This window comes from Eumetopias jubatus, unplaced genomic scaffold (genome assembly GCF_037043125.1).
Source record: "Eumetopias jubatus isolate StellerSeaLion01/CBP00866 unplaced genomic scaffold, mEumJub1_p1.0 scaffold_4, whole genome shotgun sequence".
Classification (NCBI taxonomy): domain Eukaryota; kingdom Metazoa; phylum Chordata; class Mammalia; order Carnivora; family Otariidae; genus Eumetopias; species Eumetopias jubatus.
In genome coordinates, this window is record NW_028274810.1 from 124,174,868 (window position 1) to 124,189,000 (window position 14,133).

At 45.3% G+C, this 14,133-nt stretch overlaps 1 protein-coding gene across 1 annotated transcript in view; it reads left to right on the forward strand.

The window, feature by feature from the left end:
* The window catches only part of TMEM65 (transmembrane protein 65), a 183,569-nt gene extending 173,280 nt beyond the window's left edge, over positions 1 to 10,289 (forward strand). The window contains exons 7-8 of the mRNA XM_088022767.1: positions 7,630 to 7,742; positions 10,171 to 10,289. Of these exons, the coding sequence (XP_087878893.1) occupies positions 7,630 to 7,716 (87 nt within the window). The 3' untranslated portion in view covers positions 7,717 to 7,742; positions 10,171 to 10,289. The remainder of the gene's footprint in view (positions 1 to 7,629; positions 7,743 to 10,170) is intronic.
* The last annotated feature ends 3,844 nt before the right edge of the window (positions 10,290 to 14,133 follow it).

The window sequence follows — 14,133 nt, forward strand, 5'->3', positions numbered from 1 at the left end:
TCTTAAACTTAGATCTGTAATCCATTTTGAGCTAATTTCCTTCTCCTTTTTCCTAGTACAAGTTATTAAAACTGTATATTGCCCCCTACATACTGTTTTAGCTGCATCTCACACATTTTGATATGTAGTATTTTTTATCATTTACAAGTGTGTTCGTATTGTACTGAGTAACATATGAGACTGTTGAATCATTATAATACAGGTCTGAAACGAATATGTATGTTAATTATACTTGAATTTAAAAAATAAAACAAAATAGAAAAAAATTGCATGTCAGTTGAAATTTTATATATATATGCATATATATTATATATATAAAACTTCAACTTTGACATATACATTTTAAGAGTAAAAAACATCCTGGGATGCCTGGGTGGTGTAGTCAGTTAAGTGTCCTACTCTTACAGACAGCACATAGGATCTTGCTTTTAGAACTTGCAGTGTTCAGTCCATTTTTATTGAATATAATTATTTATATGGCTTCATTTAAGTCTGACACTTTGCTATTTGTTTTCTCTTTGTCACATTTGTTTGTTGTTCCTCAGTTAGAACTTTCCTAAACTGATCTAAACTGAGGGCAGATCACCTTCTCAAATCAGGGGTTGAGATGATTAGAAGCCTCCATCCTTGGGAGGGATATTCTATTTCCCATTTACTGTGGCTCCTAGGGGGCAGCCCTTCCTCTTGTCCAATGAAAAGCCTTGCATGTTTTTCAAAGCCCCTCCTTTTTAAAGCACTGTGAACACCATTTTATTTCCCTCTAGTCCTATGAGAATCCCAAAATCTCTACTCAGCCTCTTAGGCACAGCTTTTATTTTTGGAATTGAGAGTTGAATTGAGTAGTGAAGGAGATCCATTTCCTGACCTCACTTCCTTTGGCTTGGCCAGATATTGGCCCTAAATTCTCTGTGACTTGGTAGCTTCCTGATGCCTTCAAATAGGCATTTTTAAAATATTTTTTCTGGGTTTTCTTAAGGTCCTCAGCAGGATAGTTGGTCCAACACAACCATTGCTGAAAGCAAAACTTACCATTAATATATGTGTGTGTATATATATATATATATATATATATATATATATATATATAACTAATTCAGAGACATCATACCTTATCTGGAAATCTAACCTGTATGACTTACTGCTGTATAATTTGGTAAGTTATTGCCCTGACCTGAGATCTGGGTTCTACCACTGACCAAACACTCAGAAATGCCTGTTTTTCATATGTTTTGGGGGGCCTTGCAGGGGTTAGCCCTGAAAAGAGTTTGTTGTTATTGTCATTTGTCTGATTTTGTTTCAATTCTGTGGGATAAATCTGTTTCATCAGTCATTATGTAATTAAATTTCTGAAGCAGTTAACAATTTTTATTATCTGGCAGGGTCAGTTCATTTGGTTTAATCACAGTGTGGTATCAACAGCAGAACTCAGTTCTGCTCAGGGTCCATCTCTCCACAGATGTCATTTTTTTTCCATTTATTTTTATTTTCATTCATTTTAGCATAATAAAGATTTACTCAAGCCTCTTGTGACATTTCAGGACACAATTTTAAATGTCACCTTTTATTTTGTCCCATCCACTTGTTATATTTATGTTGTTATTTCCCTAGTGTCAGAAGGAGGGACATTCATGATTAACTGATTAATTGGTTGATTTTTAAAGAGTTTGGTTGGGGAAACTCACACTGGACATACACAAGTAATTTTTGGTTTCAATCACCCTATGCTAACTATGTATCACTTTATGGCCTGAAATTTTTATTCCTTTTTAATTAAACGAAGAAGAAGAAGAAGAAGAAGAAGAAGAAGAAGAAGAAGAAGAAGAAGAAGAAGAAGAAGAGGAAGAAGAAGAAGAAGAAGAAAGAAGAAGAAGAAGAAGAAGAAGAAGGAAGAAGAAGAAGAAGAAGAAGAAGAAGAAGAAGAAGAAGAAGAAGAAGAAGGAAGGAAGAAGAAGAAGAAGAAGAAGAAGAAGAAGAAGAAGGAAGGAAGAAGAAGAAGAAGAAGAAGAAGAAGAAGAAGAAGAAGAAGAAGAAGAAGAAGAAGAAGAAGAAGAAGAAGAAGAAGAGAAGAAGAAGAAGAAGAAGAAGAAGAAGAAGGAAGAAGGAAGAAGAAGAAGAAGAAGAAGAAGAAGAAGAAGAAGAAAAGAAGAAGAAGAAGAAGAAGGAAAAGAAGAATGTCATAGGAGAAAGCAGTCAATGAGAAGGGAGCCCAGAGGGAAGGAGGGGAGAATAGCAGGCTGGGTGGGTGGAGGGAGAGGTTGAAAGGGGCTCTGCTGTTGCTAAGAGAACACATCTTACAGTTCTCATTGCAGGGAAAAAAAAAGAACTTTTGTAACGATGTATGGTGATGGATGTTAACTAGACTTCATGGGATCACCCCCCTCAATATACACAAATACTGAACCATTTTATTATACCCCTGAAACTAATACAATATGGTGTATCAATTAGACCTCAATTAAAAGAAAAAGAAGAGGAGGGGCTCCTGGGTGGCTCCTCCTCTTTTTCCTCCTCCTTTTTATCAGTAGAGCCGCAGATTGGTTGAGTGTCTGACTCTTGATTTCGGCTCAGGTCATGATGTCAGGGTCCTGGGATCCAGCCCTGCCCTCAGCGGGGAGTCTGCTTGAGATTCTCTCTCTTCTTCTACCTTGGCCCTCTGCCCCTCCCCCCAACCCCGCTCAAGTTCTCTCTTGAATAAATAAATAAATAAATAAATAAATAAATAAATAAATAAATAAAATATTTTTTAGAAAAAGGAAATGAAAAGGAAAACACAAGAGCCTTTGTGGGGCAGGGCTGGTCATGGAAAGGGCTATGGGCTAGAAATTTTGGTCTCAGGGCTTCTCCAAACTAGCTATGAAGCTTGGGATAGGTCACTTCTCCCTCCAGGAAGCTCAGGAAGGTGAGGGAAGTGGTATTTCTCTTTCCCCAGCTAGCTCCCAGGGGCACTGCCACACAGCAGACACCTCACTCGTACCCGGTAGGCACTCTGAAGTCAATCTACCAGTAACTCCTTATCTCTAGTCTTCAGTTCTGTGTTTGTGAAGTGAGGATACTGAAATCAATCATCTGTAAGCCCCTTCTAAGCCCTCATATTTCAAAATTTTGAAAGGGATTTTTTAGGTCTAACTCAACCTTAGAGGCTCTGGGGAACCTTTTGAAATTGATGCAAAATGTCATGTGTTTGTGTGCATGTGTACAGGTGTGCATTTTTCAAGGGAGAGGGTTCTTAATGCTGTTATTCAATTCTAGGATGTTCTATAAGTGCAAACATATTAGGAAACAAATGAATACTTAGTTTAATCATATTAATTCATTTCATCATCATAATCGAACAAGCATCTACCTTACTGAGTATCTTTTATGGGTTCATATGAGCACATAGATGAACAAGACACATTTTGGAGAAATGTCCAGTCAGTAAATCATCAACAGAGTTGTGTTGTTTCTCCTGGGATGTGTTGAATTGGGTTAATGTCAGAAATTCGGGGTTCTAGTGCCAACTCTGGTGCCTGGCTGTAACTCCGACCCCCAGTTTTCTCAAGCAAGATATAGCTTGAATCACATACCTCCTGCTTACTCCTTCTGGTTATTCACTCAGTTAATAAACAGAGCAACGTGGCCCTCTATGTCAGGCACTGTGCTGGGTACAAGGGGTACGTCTGGGATGACACCGACAACCTGCTCCCATGGAGCGACAGAGTAGCTGGTAAGCTATGGATTTGATTTTCCTGGGATGCATATGCTGCAGGAGGGTTGAGAAGTGCGAAATATATGCTGTAATTCACCTCAGATCAGAACCAGAACAAGTGGCTTGGTTTCCCCTTCTTTTCTTCTTTTTAGAGGGGCATGGGGGGGGATGGGTTAGCCCGGTGAGGTATTAAGGAGGACACATATTGAATGGACCACTGGGTGTTATACGCAAACAACGAATCGTGGAACACTACATCAAAAACTAATGATGTAATGTATGGTGACTAACATAACATAATTAAAAAAAATTATTAAAAAAACGCAAAATAAATAAATAAATATTAAATTGAGCCGAGGGAATAAGGAAGCATCTAGACAAGCCATATCCACACGATGCTTCCTGAATACAGAGAGATAACAGAAATGGTAACTGTTTCTCTAAAAATGAGCGATGTGAGTTTTACAAATTGATCTCTGGGCTTTTGGAGATGTTCTGGGGCCGGCTTCCTGGAATTGGAAAGGATTGAGAACACGTGCTCGGACTTCTCACTCAAGATGATAGATTGAGCATGGAAAAAAAAAATGCCCTCATTTCAAAAGACATAGAAATAATAAAAAAAATACTTTAAAAATAGCCACAAACAGAGAATTAATAAAAATAAAAAAGTAAAATTATGGAACAGCATACTGAAAGAAAAGAAATCTCAGCCACATCAGATCCCAGCAGACATTAGAGCATCAACCTCAAAGTGTCAAGGGTATGCGCCTTTGAACATGGAATTCTTTATCGCACCAAGTATACATGGGGAGGGGGAACAATCAGTTTTAACAAGCCTTCCAGGCGGTTCTGAGGCACACTGAAGTTTGAGAACGTCCAGACTTGAGCATACCTTGAGCATCCCTGTCTGGTTTGTCTAGGTCTGAGTCCAGGCTCCTGACCGAAGGACTTTCATCATTTTTAAAGTGTTTATTTTGTGCTTTGGGTAAAAGGAAAAACAAGAGTTTCTATCAGTCACCAGTGGAGAAATGGTTGGAAGCTTACTATGAGATTTGTCTCCTTATGGTCCCATTATGGTCTCATTATGGTCGCAGAGCCCAGAACTAAGAGGAGCGGGTGAAAGGTGCTCTGGGAGCTTGCAGCAACACTGAATTTCTTTATAGGCATCCTGGAGAAAGCTTCTCCCTCTGAACAGCTCACAGCTACCTCCTTTCTTCCTGCAAATACCTAGAACTCGACTGGCCTGATTTTGCCCACTTTCACCAACACCTGGTGTGGGTTGTGTAACAGGGACACTATCTTAACCTAAAAGGCTGCAGTTACAGCGGGGTGGAGTTCCAGATACCCATAAGGCAGATTGGAGTGGGACGTGGTATTTGGGGAACTGGGTGGCCTCCAGCAGCCACCATATTACATGGGGTGTTTCCTACCTGTGGAGCGGGACGTGGTATTTGGGGAACTGGGTGGCCTCCAGCAGCCACCATATTACATGGGGTGTCTCCTACCTGTGAAGCAGTTCTCTTCCAGGGAAAGCAAGCCCTCCATGTCTTCCCGCAGCCTCAGTCTTCTGGGAGTGGGCGTTCCTCTGTCTGAGTGCGTCTGCCTTTGTGTGTTTAATTACTTCTTTGCTCCAAGATAGAGCTTGAAATAGAGTTTGCAATCAACTGTCATGAAGGGGCTGAGACCCACCTGTTCTGTTTTTCAAAGGGTTTATTTTCAGCCTCTCTGGTGCATGCCCCATGGAAGCTCTTCAGGGACGATCTTTTCTGTCTGCTAATTCAAGTGTTTACTGTCTGGTTTGTCTAGGTCTGAGTCCAGGCTCCTGACCGAAGGACCTTTCATCATTTTTAAAGTGTTTATTTTTCGCTTTGGGTAAAAGGAAAGAAAAACAAGAGTTTCTATCAGTCACCAGTGGAGAAATGGTTGGAAGCTTGCTTTTCAATGAGATTTGTCTCCTTATGGTCCCATTATGTTCTCATTATGGTCGCAGAGCCCAGAACTAAGAGGAGCGGGTGGAAGGTGCTCTGGGAGCTTGCAGCAACACTGAACACTATACTTCCCAGATTCGGTCCCTGGTTAGAGATGAACTTAGCCATCTTTGGGTCTCCAGTTCTAAGCACAGAGGTGATTAGGAAATGCTGTTTGGATAAATGAATGAATGAATGACTGAATGGTTTTATTTTCCATTTGAATTGGTTTCTATGTTTCCTGGTTCCTAAGGCAAAAAGGTCAATCCCTTGATATGTAGTTGTGAATCTTTGGACAATATTCTGCAGGGTATAGAACAGTTCCGTGCTCACTGATTTTGATGGAGCGCCCCAGGGGCACTCGAGCTTGGGAGAAAAATGCCTCCCAGCCACACTCTGTGGATGAAGAACCAGAGTCTTGGGGACGTGTAAGGCCATACATTCAGGAAGTAGCTGAATTGACCAAAAATTCACCTCTTCAGATTTTCCTCTCAGGCCAGTAATAGAACAAATTTGTATCTTCAGCCATGCTTGCTTAAAAGGTGGGAAATGCTGTTTAAACAGAAAGCATAACGTTGAATCACAGTTTCAGTTGAGAGAAGGTATTTGGAGAGGAATAGGGTAATACAGTTTGTGTTTTCGGAGAATCCCGTACTTATAGTTGATTATGATTGTGAAGGGGAAAGTAGAGGAACAGATACCTCCTAAAAATTGTGATACGACCCCTGGATAATCTAAGATCATCCAGGGTAAATTTGGAACACATTTCCCATTTTCCCTACTCATTGTTCTGTTCCAGTTGATCAATGTAACTTTTGATCAATTTAAATTACTGGCTTTCTCTTTTTATTCCGATTGCTTATCTATAATTTAGTTCTTTTTTCTGATTCCCATGCTATCAAGGGTTACTGCAGAAAGTTTGGAAAAAATAGAACAGCATAAAGAACATAAAAATCACCCGTAGCCTCACCGCACAGACAGCAGTGCCGGTAAGGGGGTGTTGTATTTACATCCCAAATTTCATCCCCACACGCATACCAATCCACTAATGACCCCGGTTCCCATCAGCCTGGAGGGGCTGCTGGAGCCACTGTAGGGAGAAACGCTTCTCTTCCTCTCTCCACATTGTTGTCCCTCCGTAGAGACAACACACGTGCTAAGGCTTGAGGAGGATAGAAGGGGACCGACTGGTCCCGATTTGCCAGGGACTTCCAGGTTTTAACATTAAAAGTCCCACATCATGGCAATGCTTCGGTCCCAGGCAAATCGGGATGGCAGATTTATCTCTCCCACCCCAGTAGCAGAAAGGAAGAGCGCTGACTCGTCCACGGGAGAGCTGGTGAGAGGCTGACACTCAGCAGCCCATTGCTCTGTTGGGCAAGGTTAATGTGTTCAAGCCACTGCTCATTCATGCAGGGCTCTTGTTTCTTGTTGGATCTGTGCCCAGGCACAGTGAGCCTCATGATCTCATCATTCTCCATCTTCCTTAGCAGAACTTAAAGCGAAGTGGCAGATTGGTTAATAAGTTCATCCTGCTCTGCTGGCCCATAGAACTTCCATGAAGGGCAAGGGCAGGGGATGATGACCATGACCGAAAGCAAATCAAGGGGACATTGCTGCCATTGATAAAACTGATTTTTTGGTCCGTTTGTCTCCTTGTGTCTACTGTCAACTGACTATAGCCCAGAAGGAAGGCAAATGACTAATTTATAGTCCCAATCTCCAACACACCAGTGCTTTGACAGAGAGACCCCTTTAAAGTAAGGAAAAGTCCAGGGTTTTTGGTGTGGATGCTAGGATGGGCTTTAGCATAATTTGGCTCGTTGTATTATTACCCACAGCTGGTATTCCTGAGTGTGAACAGGGTGCTTTGTTCATCATGAAATGGGAAATATGAGAAATATTTTTCTTCGTAGAGGAAGCCAGTTGGAAAAGCCGTGAATTAGATTAATGATTTGTGATTCTTACAACCAGTTGGTGAATTTCCTACGGGCAGGTGTGACTCGAGTTGGCAGTTCTGGCTCTGAATCAAGGTCAAGCAAAGATGAAGTCTTCAACTAGACCCAGCCTTGGCAGTCATGAAGCAGGTGTGTCAACCTTTCCTGTCTTTGCCTTCTACTTGCCCTTCTTTTGCATCTCTGGTTCCACCTCCTCCCTCCACCCTACTCTTTCTTACTGCCTTTTGTGGAGCTCCTTCATGTCTGAGCAACTCTTACCATCAAAGTTGACTCAATTCTGGCAGTTTTTTTTACAAAACTAGACATACCCTTACCACATGATTCAGCAATCATGTTCCTTGGTATTTGCTCCTGTCCATACAAAAACCTACGCACAGATGTTTATAGAGCTTTATTTGTAATTGCCAAAGCTGGGAAGCAACCAAGATGTCCTTCAGTAGGTGAATGGATAAATAAATTGTGGTACATCCAGATAATGGAATATTATTCAGTGCTAAAAACAAATGAGCTATTAAGCCATGAAAAGACATGGAGGAACCTTAAAAACATGTTGCTAAATGAAAGGAAAGGCTGAAAAGTTTACATATTATTTAATTCCAGCCCATATGATATTCTGGAAAAGGCAACATCATGGAGACAGTAAAAAACAAACAAACAAACAGTGGTTCTATGGGATGACTAGTGGAGCACAGAGGGTTTTCAGGGCCGTGAAGCTCTTCCATATGATACTATAATGATGGAGACAGGTCACTATATATTTGTCCAAACCTGTAGAATGTACATCACCAAGAACAAACCCTACTGTACCCTAAGGACTCTGAGCGATAATGATATGTCAGCGAAGGTTTGTTGGTTGTAGTAAATGTGATGGGGGCTGTTGATCATGGGGAGGCTGTTCATGTGTGGAGTCGGGTACATGAGAACTCTATTTCCCACTCAATTGTACCATGAACATAAAATTGCTCTAAAAAAAAGTTATAAAAACAAGCAAAACTGATCCATCCTGAAGGTCCTTCCCTCAGGGTTGTGAGACAAAGGGCAAGGATGGGTTGAACCTGCCCGTCTGGGTAGAGTCAGTATCTTGACAGCTCCTTCTGCCTATACCCAGGGTTCCCATCCTCCACTCAGAGCCCTGACACTGACATTTTCTGAGTAGTAGTGATTTCCCTGGATTCTGACTCCCACCCTACACTTCGACCCTTCTTCTTCTTTCTGGTCTCCCCACATTCCATCCTCCCATCTCCTTTTCTGTCTGGGAACCCTTCAGATTCAGGGTTCCGCTGGATGATCTTCCTGACTTCAGTTTTGGTCCCTACCCAAATTTCTACGAGTCTTCCCTCCCACCCCCACACCTTCTGGTTTCTTCCCAAGCAGCAGGTGTCTTAGGCCACCCAAGCCAATAGCCCCGGCACCAAATAACCCGGCAGAAGCCCATCTCTGGCGGCTTTCCCGGCGTGCCTGTCTTCAGAGCAGACAGCAAGGAAATCACTTGGTTCCCAAGGCAACCATCCCGTGGTCCAGAGGAGGAAGCTGTCGAGGGACAGAGCAGTAGGTTTGCTGGCAATTTCTTCCCACTGGAGATGTGGTGGGTTAAGAGACAGGTCCCAAAGGGAGGACGGATGTGGAGCCAGCCTGTGAGAGGCAGAACCGCTGGCATTTTCTTTGCTTTTCTACAAGGCAGAGAGCAGCTCTACCTCCCTTGTCTCTGCTCACACCAGCGCTGCGTGGGAGGGACAGCGTGGTCAGCCTCCTGGGGAGGAGGAAGCGCGGGCGAAAGAGCAGGGGTTTTGAAGCCTGGAAGTTCAGGATCCAAATCCCGGCTGAGCTCTGCACTAGCTGAGGAACCTCAGCCACAGGTCTAGGTTTTAATATTCTTTCATTGAGTGCTCACACTATGCCAAGAATTTGACTTTCTTATCACATTTATCTTGGTAGCTGGCTACACGATCGGAACTGTTGTCCCCATCTTACATCTCACAAGGAAGGCAAGTGCTTAAATCTGGATTTAGATCAGATTTCTGTGATGTCAGTGCTCAGGCTTGTTCTTCATCACCAGGCTGCCTGGCCCCTCCTCACGGGCACAGGGACAGGGTCCAGTCCCGGCAGGGCTTATGAGGCAAGACAGCGAAGTGAGACGAAGCGTGGGAGGAGACAGAAGCCTGGGCCAGCCGTGGAGCTGGAGGCCTGGGGACGTGGGAAGAGCTGCTTTGGAAGGATTTGACCCTATGGAGGACATAGCCCTGACATTCACTTGCTCTTTAATCAGTCTTTTCTGGAATCCCTGGCTGACAAGATCCAGGCCTGGGGAAAGTGCCCAAATACGGCTGCCCAGGCCAGGGCCCCGTGGCTCAGGTTCCAGACGTAAGGAGGGGGACTGCAGTTGAAGCCCCACCAGACCCTTCCACGACGCCCCTGCTCCTTGATTCTGTCAGGCTGCTCACCGTGGCCATCCTCACTCTCTTGTTTTCAAAGCAGCCAGCGTTTTGAGGAATGACTTCAGTGACCCCGGGGGAACTGGGAGGTCAGTTGCGACCTGTTTTTGCATATTCATTTGCAGAAGCAAGAACTGCAGAACCATGACAACACAGGAGCTTTGCGGCCAGAGAAGACCAGACGTGAATTTGGATCCTACCACGACCGACTAGCAGGGTGACTTTGTATAATTTACCTAACCTCTCTGACCATCTGTAAAACAGGAGTAATCCGGGGAGGAGGGGTGGGGCCGAAGCCTGGGGAGACCACACCAGTGGTACCGCTGTCCTCCACTGCATCCCAGGACCTGAGTGTTGGTTTGGAAGGCCGGGGATGTCGTCGTCAGTGCCGGATTAGTAAAGAGGCCCTGTAGACTGTCCGATGCTGATCAATGTGCATAGTAGACCGAGGCAAACACCAGAATTCTGATCTATTCGTTTATAGTGAAAAATAGATCTGTCACATGGACTAGCACTTTCCCATTAGCAGGATCACTCGGGAAGTCAAATCTCCAACGGGGCATTACCGGAGCGAGTTTAAAGCAGAGAAGGCAGACGTTGCGCTAATGTAATAAATATGTCTGAGGGCCGACTTTATGCTTGCTATGGGCTGAATCATTTTCCCCAAAAATTCATATGTTGAAGTCCTAACTGCCAGGACCTGAGAGTGGGACTGTATTTGGAGATAGAGCCTTTCCAGAGGTAATTAAATTAATACGAGGCCATTAGGGTGGCCCTCATCCAATGCGACCTGTGTGTTTAGGAGGAGATTAGGGCACGAATGGAAGCAGAGGGACGACCACATGAGGACACAGGGAACAGACAGCCATCTGCAAGCCGAGCAGAGTGGCCTCAGAAGAAATCAGCCCTGCCGGCCTGCTGACATTGTGCTGTCAGGGGTCCAGCTTCTAGAATTGCGAGAAAATTAATTCCCGTTGGTTAGCTCGCCCGGTCTGTGGTATTGGTGGTGGAGCTGGAGCTGACTCACACAATGCCGGACACCGGTGTACAGACCGTGGGGGGGGTGGTTATATTTACCCTCCTGGAGCTGCCGTTCCCTCAAGGGAGACTTGAGTCCAAAGCAAGGAAGCCAGAGAGTCTCTCTGAGGAGAGACATGACACAGGAGCTGAGACCAGAGAAATAAGAATGACCCAGGCATGGGGGAGCCAGGAGACAAATATTCCAGGAGGACAGACTTTCAGGGGCAAAGGCCCTGGGGTTGCAGGACCCTGGGCAAGGTCAGGGAACACGAAGGAAGCAGGGGAGCCTGAGCAGATGAGCAGGGGCAAAAGGGGCCAGGGGAAGATCACCGAGGCTGCAGGGCCAGAGTGTACAGAGCTCATGAGCCAGCCTACAGAGCTGAACCTTCCTCCTCGGGGCAGGGAGCAGTAGCTGAACCTTTGGAAGCAGGGCCGCAATACAACCTGGTCTCCAGGTTTAGAAGATCACCCTGGCTGCCACGGGGGCACCAGGTGAGAGGTTTTTGCAGCCGTCAGGCCAGCCATGATGGTGGCAGAAGAACTGGAGAAGAGTAGAAGGATGTGGATGTTTGGGGGAGTCTACCCCATATTGACAGGCACTGATCAATGGAACTTGGAGGGTATTGGAAAGAGTAGAATCAATGCCAGCTCTCAGGATTTTAGCAGATGTGTCCATGGCAGATGCATTTATCTCGCTGAGGAGCCTGGGAGATGGTGGATCAGAGGTTCTGTGCGGTATCTGTTAAGCCTACAAGTGACTTTGCCAGTGGGACCAGAATATGTGAGGTCGGTGAACAAGTCTTCTCCCTGAAGAGCTCTCTGAGTACTCAGACCAGGTGTTAGATCCATCCAACTCAAACTAGCTTAACACAAAATATATTGGCTACAGTAACCGGGAGGCTCAGGGGTAGATATGTGCTTCAGGCATGGCTGGATCCAGCTTGCTTTTCTCTCCCTCTTTCTCTCTCTCCTCTGAGATGCTTTCTTCTGGGCTGATGTTATCCTCAGGCAAGCACTTACCATAAATTTTCCTCCCCCCCACACAAAAGAGTGAGGGGCAGTGATAGTCTCAGGAATGACTGTTATTCACGTGGCTTGGGTCACATGAACAACCCTGAATGACTCACTGAATTGCTGTGCCCTTGGGCTGGAACACTCACGGGCTGAGTCGGGATACATGTCTGAGGGAAGGGAGGTAAATTTATCTCCACCTAAAACCCCTTGGACTGAAGGTGGGAAAGAGATGGTTCCCCCCAAAGCAAGGGATCCTAAGCAGATAAAAACAACAGCAGGTGATTATGACCATGTTCCACCATGCCCTGGGTAAAGATTGACTTTATTTAGTTTCAGCCCAGAGAGTCCACCTATTTCTAAGCTTTAGCTGAGGCTGACCTGCTTCTCACACTGACCAGTTACCTCCAGTGGATAGTCTCCTAGTGTAGTTCTTGAAGGTCAATTTTATTTCCCTTATTCCTGGTTTTTCTAGAAGGAGGGCACACAGCCTCAGGGAACTGAGGTATATGTAAATGAAGAATCTGGCACAGTGCAAAGCACACGGTAGGCCCTCCATAGAGGACAGTAATTATTATAGTCATTTATTGGACAAGTGTCTACTGACCTACTGACCTGACATGCAAGACACGCCCGGGGAACTTGGGATTTGTATTCTCAGTAAGAGCCTCAGCTGGGGTCAGTCCTGTGAGGCCTGTCTGGAAAGTCATGGCTCACACCTGCACAGGGTTCTTCCTAAGAGAACTTAGGAGGCTCCTGGGAGAGAACAAACACTGGATGAGGAAGGGCAGGCATCAAGAGCTTGACCAGCATCAAAAACTCCAGTCTTCTGACGGGAGGCTGGGTGTGAGTGAAGCCCAGGTCTCCGCAAGGGTTTGCCTCTGTGCCGCACCCCGGGGCTGATGCCTGAATGCTCCAGAGAGGGCGGGGAGGGAAAGAAGCTGTGGGACCGAGCAGCCCTGGGCCAGGCCCGTCTGGAGCAGACAGTCCAGGGGGGGGGGCGGGGGGGGAGGACCTCGCGCCTCTCAGCCTGGCCACAGCCCTGGGAGTGACAGTGGTTCTAGCTGAAAACACAGGCATTAAGTCCCTTTGCTGAAAATCAATTCTCTGAATGCTAATTTACTAAAAGCCAATTTACCAAATGACCAAGTCACTGAATTCCTGAGTTTTTATGAAGTGTTCATTGCTCTCTCGCTCCCACCCCTGCCCGGGCCTCAGCTTCTATGTGAGCAGTACTGGTGGCAGGGACGGGGAGACTGATTGTTCTTCAACGTGGGCCACCACAGTCTATCTTTTTGTGGACTCCTGTGCTGACTCTGCTCCTGAATCTGGCCAGTCCCTGCCTCTTGCCCTGCCTTCTTCTACCATTTTGACTCAAATGGGTATGTTTTCCCTTAAAAGCAATTGAATATCATCTGTAGTTTTGGAGACGTGCCTCGCCATTCTGTAGCGGTTAGGATTGCTATGACTGCAAACTACAGAAAACCTAACAGGTTAGGGGTTGTTTTCTCCCCTGGAAGCCGGGGAGTCTGAAGGGGAACAGTGTGGCGCTAAGGCTTCTTGATGTGTTTTCACGGCAGTGGCCTCGGCCTCAGACCTCATGTGAAGAAATGGCTGCTGCACCTCCAAGTATCACATTTACATTCCAAGATGGGAGCAGGGGACAGGGTGAAGGAAACAAGCTGTGCCTCAGCCTCCAGCCAAGAGACTTCTTAATATCCATCATTGGCCAACACGTGTCACATGGCCACCCCAGTCTCTGCCCACTTATCTGATCCTGCCCCTGTAGCTAGAGGTGAAATATGGTGGGTGAACTGTCCTAGGCCTGGGTGAAGGTTTTATTTAAAAGGTTCTGGGGCTGAGTGAGGGAATAAGACTTCTTTTAGGAGGCCGAGTTCCTATAGATTACATTGGATCAAGAGAGTTGTGACTTTGGGGTACTTACTATGACTGTAATCCCCTTTCTACCCATCAGTTGATAGGACCTGAGGAAATTCAGTCTGCAGGGATAAAAATGGCATGGTGACAAGGACATACTGATTCTAGAGCCAGAGAAT